The sequence below is a fragment of the Monoraphidium neglectum genome (assembly GCF_000611645.1).
Source record: "Monoraphidium neglectum strain SAG 48.87 unplaced genomic scaffold scaffold01065, whole genome shotgun sequence".
In the NCBI taxonomy this organism is placed as follows: Eukaryota; Viridiplantae; Chlorophyta; class Chlorophyceae; order Sphaeropleales; family Selenastraceae; genus Monoraphidium; species Monoraphidium neglectum.
The window spans coordinates 7,806-17,698 of record NW_014012563.1 but is presented as its reverse complement, the minus strand read 5'-3'; the positions used below and the strand labels follow the sequence as shown (position 1 = coordinate 17,698).

The 9,893-nt window shown below is 65.4% G+C and overlaps 3 protein-coding genes across 3 annotated transcripts; 2 read left to right on the top strand and 1 right to left on the bottom strand.

Moving 5' to 3' along the window:
* Positions 1 to 1,118: 1,118 nt before the first annotated feature.
* MNEG_6518 (hypothetical protein) lies at positions 1,119 to 1,279 on the bottom strand (the record flags this gene model as incomplete). The annotated part of the gene is made up of 1 exon (XM_014045011.1): positions 1,119 to 1,279. A coding segment is annotated over one exon (161 nt), but the record flags the coding sequence as incomplete, so codon positions are not given.
* Positions 1,280 to 2,467: 1,188 nt separating this feature from the next.
* Positions 2,468 to 4,642, top strand: MNEG_6517 (Zinc finger CCCH domain-containing protein 35; the record flags this gene model as incomplete). The annotated part of the gene is made up of 6 exons (XM_014045010.1): positions 2,468 to 2,524; positions 2,884 to 2,941; positions 3,076 to 3,158; positions 3,316 to 3,434; positions 3,541 to 3,624; positions 3,802 to 4,642. 6 exons carry the CDS (start codon positions 2,468 to 2,470, stop codon positions 4,640 to 4,642), a joined length of 1,242 nt encoding a protein of 413 aa, XP_013900464.1.
* A 1,570-nt stretch (positions 4,643 to 6,212) lies between these two features.
* MNEG_6516 (calcium/calmodulin-dependent protein kinase I) lies at positions 6,213 to 9,165 on the top strand (the record flags this gene model as incomplete). The annotated part of the gene is made up of 9 exons (XM_014045009.1): positions 6,213 to 6,275; positions 6,633 to 6,701; positions 7,049 to 7,149; positions 7,382 to 7,470; positions 7,724 to 7,850; positions 7,977 to 8,110; positions 8,336 to 8,405; positions 8,580 to 8,716; positions 8,966 to 9,165. The coding sequence occupies 9 exons, from the start codon at positions 6,213 to 6,215 to the stop codon at positions 9,163 to 9,165; spliced, it is 990 nt and encodes a 329-aa protein (XP_013900463.1).
* Positions 9,166 to 9,893: the final 728 nt, after the last annotated feature.

Genomic DNA, 9,893 nt, shown 5'->3' with positions numbered 1-9,893 from the left:
GCCTCCGCCGCCGCTGGATCCCCATGCACAAACTTTGTATGTGTTGCATTAAAGGTAATGGTCCCATAGCTGGGCATCGCGCCATCTGGATCTGGCCTGCGCGGGAGCATTTGAGCGAGGCGGCGCCGCGCTCAGCTGCTGAGCGCGCTCGGCGATGCTGCATCCCCGCGCGCTCAACCACCCCGGCAGCTTCACAAGCTTGGGAACGAAAGCAAACCCGCTCGCGCCCACGCCAGCGCACGCGCGCGTGTATCCAGCCGCGCACCGATCCATCGTGGCGGCCGCGTCCGCCGCAGCGCGCCAGCAGGTGGCGAACTCGCGCGGCGTCACGTCCTCGTCGGGCCCAACTTCGCAAAACTCGAGCACCTCCGACAGCAGATCCTGTGGCGGCATCAGGAGGCAGCGTATGTGTCTCGAGCCCGTGCGTGGTGTCGTATCGAGGCAGCACATGCTTCAAGGGGCAGTGCAGGTTCGAGCTGTACCCTCCACCACGCCCGGCTGGCTGCCCCTTGCCCCCCTTGCGACGGCCCCGCGCCCCTCAGCGCCGCATTCATGGAGCATGGCGCTCCCTGCGGTGGGGCTCACGCACCTGGCAGGACTCGACGTACTTGCAGCAGTAGCGGCAGGTGGCGATCAGGTCGCCCCGCGCCTGGTCGACGCTGCAGAGGGCCTCAGCCTGCGTGCCATGCGAAGCAGCAGTGTGCCACCAGGCCGTATTTGGATGCGCCTAGAGGGCCTGCAGGCGGCGACGGGCTGTTACACAAAGCTGAGCACCATGGAGCTGTGCCACGCATATGCTGGGGGGGGCATACACTTGCAAGACACAAACTTGCCGCGGGAGCGCCGCAGGGCGCGCATGTGGCGCTCCTGCTGCACACACCACTGCACCTGCTGGCTGGACCTGTTCGTCAGCGCGCCGCACCCTTCTAGAAGGTCCTCGATCTGCTGCAGCTTCGCCCTGGATTTTTACGACACCGTCGCCGCAGGACGGTCCCAGGCAGCGGGCGCTCAGCAAGGGCGGGTCGCCATCGGCGCAGCCCAACCTGCGACTGCAACGCACAGACAGCAGTCCTTGCAAAGGACTGGGTATGCTACGAGCGCTACGGTCTCCGTCCCACCTGACAGCATCGAGCGCTTCCAGGTCCTGCTCCAGCCGTTGTGGCAAATGCGCACCCTGCGCACGCAACGCTCCGAGCGCGAGCTTGACCTTGTCGTTCAGGCTCCTGGCCCTATCCAGCGCCGTCCGCATCCCCACGTCGCGCTCTTCGTCGTCAAACATGGTTCATAGCACGCGGGCTGCACACATACACCGTCAGGAAGCGTCAAGAATGTGGTTGATGAGCTAATCGACTCTTGGGAGGCTTCTTAGTAAATAATGAATTATCACCGTCGCAAACTTTATTTTCGTAAGTTGATAAGGGTGTCAGCGTCTGATGCTGCCGACAGCGAGTGAAGCCGCTGGCATGGCTGTCGCGATTTCAAACTGATCTCGGTGCCGTGTTGAAGTGCCGACCGTACGGCGATTGGGACAATGCGTTGATGTTTCCTTTGAATCGGCAGCAGCACAATAGGTGGGCAATGTGGTGACACTCAGACACGGCCATTTGGCGGCCAGTTGGCGCGTCGTCGCTGCAAAAGAGTGGAGGGAGGACGTTCATGAAAGCTTCCTCATACGGTGTTTGCGAGGCGAGAAGAATCTGTGCTGTATGGTTGGTTGGCTTACGCTGGTACAGGGCTCACTCGGCACAGAAGGGATGCTGCATTGGCGCGCGGCAGCAGGGCTCCGCTTTAGCCAATCAGATGCAATGGGGGTGTACAGTACGGCTGCTTCTGGGCCGACTTACTGAAGCTGACTGCTTGTTGGCAAAGGCTGCCATCAGCGCTACCAGCTCTGGTTGCAAACAGCGCCATACATGCGTGCGTGTGTATGTTGCTTTGCTCCGTGCATTCAAAATGTGTGCGGCAGAGCCTGGGCACGGTACGACTGCTTTTCTCCTTTACGCATGTGCATGTCGCTGGGTGGGTGTGCGCACGCTGCCTGTAGCTTGCTGAACAACTGCCGTGCGGCGGACTGTCGGTGCGGACAACCGACCAAGGTGATCGGCGCGCCAGCCTGACGCCATCAGCCGCCGCCCGGCGGCCAGAAGGATTGGCAGGTGATGATTCAGTCACGCGAAGCACAACTTTGCTGACATGGGTGGATGGCACACGAGTAGGTGCCACAAGTGTGTGACGGGCTGACACAACAGGCTACGTGCCCGAAGTGCTTTCGGAACTCGAGATTTTTGCACATGAGCCTTCCCCCTGCTTTCCGTACTCATTCTCTGCGACATCTCAGGATAACAGACCACAAATACGGTCCCACCAAGGCCCATACCCAGCTTCAAGGCCCGCGCACAAACCCACACCGGTCTTTCCCGCAACCCCTTGCCGCACTCCGGCCCCCTTGAGAGCTCAACACTGTACCATGTGCTATCTGGGGTTTCCAGCCAACGACCCGGCGCCCCCGGAGCGCGCCGCAGAGGTGAGGGGCTGTCGACTTCGTAGCCCCGCTCGCCCTCTCGCTCCATCCCGCCAGTCCGCGACGGGGCCCCCGGTCGAGGCCTTGTGACATAACTAGCGGGTTTCTGTGTGTCGGGTAGCGATGCCGTCTGGCTGTGGGGCTGCGTAATCCCAGTCAATTGAGCCCTGCTGATTTACGGCCAAGCCTCTCAGCGTGGGCCTGCACAATGAAACAAGCATCAAGAATTTATGTGTTATGTCACTGTTACGCTGCAGCCAACGGCAACAGTGTCAAGCGGCTCCCACCTTCTCTGAGCGATTTCACTAGGGCGCCTGCGCAACCACCACCCCTGCTACCCCGCTCCCTTGCTCGACCATCAGGCCCCGAAGGAGCGGCCCCCGGCGCCCTTTGCTGATGAGTTCATGATGTACTGTTTCAGTGAGCACCCTGCTGGGTTGCCTGCGTCGTCTGGTCACGCAGAAGGGGGGGTGGTGTTCTCTTCTGTGAATCCGCGCGCGCCGCCCAACATCAAGGTCCGACCGCCGTTGCCTGCCCCTACCTGCACCTTTCAGAGGTCGTGGAGTGCGACAACCCCGAGCACACGCGCGATGACTGGGACAAGTGCCCATTTGCGCACAGCGCCGGCGGCGAGGTGGTGACCAGGCGCCCCCCTCAGACTCACCTGCCCAAGCTCTGCCCCAAGGCGCGGCGTGCTTGCCGCAAGGGCAGGTGGGTGATTGGCGCTGCGCAGTGGCGGAGATGGGCGAGGGTGTAGTTTACACAGGGTGCTGGTCACGGCTTGCGCTAATCAGCAGCAGCAGCAGCAGCAGCAGCAGCAGCAGCAGCAGCAGCAGCAGCAGCAGCAGCAGCAGCAGCAGCAGCAAGGCAGCAGCAGCCCTTGGCAGAGCGAAAGCCTGAGCCACCGCGCAGTGTCACCACGTGTCCTCCCGCAGGTGGCCTGTCGGCCAGTCAGCAAGCTAGCAACAGAAGAGCTGGCTGAACTGAAGTCGTCTCCACACACATCGTAACATCCACAGGGCCTGCCCCTACGCCCACAATGTCTTCGAGCACTGGCTGCACCCCAGCCGCTTCAAGACCGAGATCTGCCAGCACGGCTCCAGGTGGGCGCCGTCGAAACCGCCCATTGCGCGGCTTGGCATCGGGCTCCACCTGAGCCTCGCGCGCCGTGCCACCCTCATTAGAGCAGCCTCATCAACCACCCAGGCACGCAGCCCCGCCTCACGTGTCCCGCCCTGCCTGCCCCTCCCTGCTCGTGATGTTTCTGCCCCTCCCTGCAGCTGCATGAGGCCGATGTGCTTCTTCGCGCACCACCCCCATGAGGTCAGGAGCCCCTCTCCCTCCGCCGACGAGGTCATGGCCGCCGCAGAGGCCGCCGGCCTGCTCGGCCGCCCCAGCGGCGGCCACGGCTGCGGCGCGGCGCGCTGCTCCGGCGGCTGCTACAACGGCGGCGCGTGTGGACGGCGCGCGAGCTACGACGCCGGTGCTATTGGATACCCGGCCGCCGCCAGCTGGGCGGCGCCGCTCGACCTGGGGGCCGCGACGCTGCAGCCGCAGGTGTGCGCCGTGCCGCCGCAGCCGCAGCTGTACAGCGCCCAGCTCGACGCAGAGCTCGCGTTTGCCGCGCAGTGCCTGCGTGCGCAGCAGCAGATGCAGGCCGCCGTGCAGCTGCAGCAGGCCCAGAGCGCCGCCGCGGCGGCCGCCGCAGCCGCCGCGGCCGCAGCCGCCGCAGCGGCGCCCGCCTGGTCGGGCTGCGACTGGTCCCTGCTGTCGAGCGGCAGCTGCTCCCCGAAGCTGCTGTCCACCTCTGGCGACTCGTCGCCCTCAGGGCTCGTCACCCCGTCCTTCAACACGACCTCGTCGCCGCCGATGCCCTCGCCCCACGCCGCGGCGCCGCTGGGCGGCGGCGCGCAGTTCGACCTCTGGTCGGCGCCGGCGCCGCAGGCGGCGCTGCTGCCGCCGGTGCGCGCCGCCGGGCTGGGCTCCGGCGGCTCGAATTTCATATCTGATGAGGCGCTGTACCTGCTCGCCGGCCTGAGCGCGACCAACTCAGGCGCCACCACGGACCTGCTGCGCGTGCTGCAGGCTGAGCAGGCCGGCGCCGCCGCCCGTTTCTGTTAAAAGCGTTGTGCGCGGCCACCACGGCCGCCGTCGGATTCCATTCCGGGCGCAACCTGGGCCGCGCGATGACTCGCGGCCCGGGGGCCCGCGGCACCTAGAGGCCGCTGGTTGGCGCCCCAAGCGGGTCGAATAGGGACCGCCCCCGCGCCCCTGCAGACGCGAGCGCGTGGGTGTGTGTTGAATGTGTGTGCGTGTCCCGCCGCCCTGCCTTTGGTAGCCGTCAGTTTGGCGGGCTTTGAGCATCTCGAGGTCAGGCGATGCGCCCCTGTTGGCCGACCTTCGCGTGCGGTTGTGAGGCCGCCACACCTCGGGTCCCCGCGCTTGCGGCGGAGCATCAGATCACAACAACAACCGCGCGAATTGTCCTCCTGTCACCAACGGTGCGTATGCAGCCACTTTGCGACTGCGTGCCACAAAAACCGACACTACAGATAACAACCAGTGCTGGCCCCTTGCGGAGGAGGTGCTCCGCGCGGTCAGGCCCAGCCCCGCGCGCCTCAGCCCGGGGCTCAGCACGGCAGAGGGCTCCCTGCCTGGGCCTCTTGCACGCCTCTGAATGCCGCTGACGCGGCGCACTGTACATTCCCAGGTTGAGAGCGAGGGCGACCCACTTTTCCGCGGCCCCGCATCCTCAGTGCACATCGCATAACACCACCCGCACCGTCACCCTCCGTTCCGGTTTTTCCACGGGCGGGCGCGTCGGTGATGCGCATTCGAGGGGTTGTGTGTCAGCGCACCCTTCGTGCTTGCCCGTTCCCGTGGTTGGGGAGGCAGCATGCGCCGCCACCCACGTCACACGAGACACGCCTCATTGAGATCAATGAGACACATACTTCCTCTAGGGCCATCAACACCTTGTGGGATGGGGAGTTTGTAAAAACTGATGGGTAACAAAAGACCCTGAGCAGCTGCAGCACAGCATCTTGGGCAGCAAGGCAGGAGGAGGCATGTTCTATATAAACAGTCGCGTTGTTCATGCAGACCATCGCCAATACATTAGTACACCAACCGGCCGCCGCTTCGCAGTAGAGTCGCAGCGGACCATTGTGTAAGCTGGATGAGGGTTAGATGCAGGGTACGGTGGGGCACTGCTGCCCAACTCTGATGCCGGCCCCTGGTGATGCGCCCCCTGGATGTCAGCGCGAGCGAGAAAACCACTGCAGGACAAGACATTGAACAGAAAATTGATTGGGTGTATCCCCCCTCCAAGTTATAGGCCGTAGCGATAGTTGCCGCTGTTGTATGCAGTAACTCTGCGAGTAATCCTCAATTACGTCCCCTGCGCTCAGAGCGATCTGACGTGGGGCCTGCTTACATTTGCCCCGACTGTTTGATTACAATAAATTGATTGATCTATAGGCACGCATCGGGCGTCAAGAGGGAGAGTGGGCGCCGTGCAACTGAGCCCTCCTGAGCATGGAGCAGCAGCCTCAGGAGCCCGAACCTCCGCGGAAGCGTGAGGCTGTCGTCTATCCCAACGGTGGGCTGTGCGTCGCCGTGGGAAACAGATCAGCCTGCATGAAACTATCCTTGGCCACCTCCTCATCGAGCTGCTCGCATGCATCTTGCCATGCAGCCACGGTTCAAGACTTCCTGGAACACTATGAGGTCGGAGACACAGTTGGCGTTGGAGGTGGGTGGCAGGAAGCAGCGGGGCTGAGGGGACGGCGGGCACGCGGCGCCCCTTCACTACACCACCTCGTCACCCGACGCATGTGCTCGCATGCTGTCCCACAGGGTTTGCCGTAGTGAAACGCGGCCGGGACAAGGTCACAGGAGAGCAGGTGGCAATCAAGGTGCGACAGCTGCTGGCACGGATGCTTGGGCAGCAGCGAGGAGGGGCCGCCGCGTAATCGGAAGTGCGCTGGAACCCTCTTCAAACTGCGGCGGCTCGGCGTTCCAGCTGCATCCTGCACAATGTGCAGTCTCCAGCTGAGGAGCATTCACGAACAGTGGCCTGCTGAACGGCGGCGGCTCTCGCGTGCCGCAGGTGGTGGACAAGTCGCGTTATGCCGCAGGGGACAACAGCCTGGAGCGGGAGATCCAGGTGTTGTGCAAGGTGCGCGCGCTACTGGCACGACAGGCAGGGGTGTGCACATGTAGTGCAGGTGCTGACCGCACCGACGCGCTGGCTCGCCCGGGCGGCATGCGGTTGGGGGTTGCGGCTGCTGGGTGGGTGGGATGTGGGGGAGCGGGTAGGGAGGGGGACAGCGCCCAACTTGGCACGCTCGCTGTTGAGGGGCTGCGCCCGCAGTGAAGGCACCCCTCAGCACGCGTAGGGCGTGCACGCAGAAAGCAGCGCTTGCGGCTGCAGGGCTGCGTCTCGGAAGTGGCGATCCTCGTGCATTAAAAGCGGTCATGGCGCGGGCGGCTGACGCTGTCGCCGTCCGTCGCGTGCGGCGCCAGGTGGACCACCCCAACTGCATCAAGCTGTATGCAGTGTACATAACCCAGCGCAAGGTCTACATTGTGACGGAGCTGGTCACAGGGGGCGAGCTGCTGGACAGGTGCGGGGCCCGCGCCGCAGGCGGCCGCTCTGGACACGCAGCAAAGAGGGCCCTGTGGCAGGGGGGCCGGACGGGCTGGCGCAAGCTTCTACCGCGGGAGAGAGGGGTTGACATGGCAGTTGTTCCGCGCGGGACGCACGCCTGCGCCCCAGCCTGCTGCAAGTAGCGGGGGCTCGTATGCACGAGTGACGCCGCGAGCGGCACCGTGCCACCCCCGACACTGCGGCTGCAGGGTGACTGAAAAGGGAAACTACACAGAGAAGGACGCGGCCAACTTGATTCGGCAAATACTCAGCGGCGTGGCATACCTCCACGCGAAAGGTGGGGGCGGGTGCCAGGGCGCTGTGTGCTGTTTCACATCTCAGCCTTTAGCGCACTCGCACAGCGTCATCACCTCGGCCCGATGACAGCAGCAGCCGGCCTGGCTCCAACCTTGCTGCTCGCAGTTGTGCAGGCATCCCAAACACATCAATGCCCACATGCGCGTGCACACACACGTGCACACACACACACACACACACACACACACACACACTCACACATACACACACACACATGCGTTTGTGCGCGCCAGGCATCGTGCACCGCGACTTGAAGCTGGAGAATATGGTGATGCTCAACGAGCGCGATGACTCGCCGGTCAAGATTGCGGACTTTGGCCTCTCCAAGTTCTTCAGCGCTGACAACGTGCTCTCCACCATGTGAGGCCCCTGCACGGCGAGCGCGGCCGCAGCGGGGACGCGCCTGGCGGTCCCGCACGACATAGCCCCCCACACACCGCCTCAGGTGTCCTCGCCCAACGCGCGCGCCGCGCCGCGCCCCTGCAGGTGTGGATCCCCGCAATACGTGGCGCCCGAGGTGCTGGGCGTGGGGGACGGCGTCAAGGAGTACTCGCCCGCGGTGGACATGTGGAGCGTGGGCGTCATCCTCTTCATCCTGCTGTCGGGCTACTCGCCGTTCGGTGAGGCCCGGCTGGCGGCCGGCGGGGCAGAGAGACTGGGCCTGGCTGCTTCGAAGGAGCGGGGCCTGAGCCCGAGGCGGGCAACGTTTGGGCGCGGTGGCGCGACGAAGCACAAAAAAGCACACATACACAAACACAAACACACACATGCGACATACGCACGCGACGTACGCACAAACCTGCAAACACTTCACATGCATGTGCGCACACAACTCCCTTCTTAAGACGACGACAACGACGCGGTGCTGTTTGAGAAGATCAAATCGGGCAACTACGATGATGACGACCCCATCTGGTGGGCACCTTAGGGGGCGACCTGCCATATGAATGGCCCTCGCAGGCGCGCGCCGCCCCGTGCGCCCGCGGACGCCGCCAACCGCCCTGCCGTGCCGCGCCCACGCCACCCTCCCTCCCGCGCCTGCCTTCTCTCGCTCCCCGCCGCGCGCCGGCCGGGCCGGTGCGACCGCAGGGAGACCGTGTCGCCGGAGGGCAAGGACATAGTGGGGCAGCTTCTGACTGTGGACGCGGGCAGGCGGCTCAGCGCGGAGCAGGCGCTGAAGCATCCCTGGGTGGCGGGCCAGGTGTTTGAGGAGGACGAGGGCAAGGGTGAGCTTTTTGGGGGGGTCGGACCGGGCAGCTGCGGCGGGGCCGCGTGGGTGGCAGCGGTGGCTGAGGAGGCGCGCCGGGGCGGCTGGGGGACACGAGAAATTGGCGTGGCGGGGTGCTCTGTGGCTGGACGCGGCAGCAGGATAACTCGGGGCCGTACCGCGCACGACGAGGCCGGGCGCCGAGCGGGCCGTGACACTGCGATGCGTCGGGGCCGACAATCGCCTCCGTTGCTTTCTCGCTCCGCAGGCCGGCAGCAGCTGCAGAGCACGACGGACAAGCTCAAGAGCATGGCGGTCAAGCGGGAGAGCATGCGGCAGCAGAGCTTCAAGCAGGCGGCCGACGGCAGCAGCGGCGGCGGCCCAGTCGCGGCGGCGGGGGCGGCGGCGGTGGCGGCGGCGGGCGCCGCGGCTCCCACCACCTTGCAAGGCGTGGAGGAGGGGGAGTGAGGCCCCAAACGCGCGCCTGACCCCGGCTGCCGCCCGGCGCAGGCGCCGGGTGCTTTTTTGATTCGCGCACAGCTCGACGCTGGCCGGCTGGCCGCACAACTTTGCCCCGCCTTGGCGCGCGCCCGCCGCAGCTGACCTCGGCTGCGAGCCGGCGGGGGTCAGGGGCGCGCAGGGTCCTGGCAAGCGCGCCTGCACGCAAGGGCTGCCTTAAGAGATAGAGCAAGCAGCAGCTTTTACTTAGGAGTGGGAACGCCCGCACATGTAGGCTGGGGCGGGCCGTCTGTCACCCCCTTTTCCCCCATTGGCGGCAGCCCTCGTGACGAATCGCGTCGGCTGCAGGCCCAAGACGGTCGCGCTTGGGGCCTTGCTCTGTGCGTCTGGCAACGCGACGTCCCGCCTGCTCCTCATGCGGCGGCTGCAGCGGGAGCGGCCGTTGCGAGTGCGCCGCGGCTCGCGGGCGGGCAGCCCACGGGCGGCATGCCGCGCCGCCTCAGACGGCGTTGCTGAAGTGCGCCACCGTGGTAGGGGCGCGCACTCAGCTTAACCCGGTGCCGCGTTGCTGATGCCGCGCTCCGAACTGGAGGCGTCCCCAGCAACCTGGTGTGTGTGTGTCAGTCCGGCGCTGATGCGCGCCCGGCCCCCAACACTGCGCACTGCCGTTGTGGGGCTGCGCCACCGCCCAGCGAGCATGCACGGGGTTGTCGCGGCTGCACCAGCGCCGCCGCTTT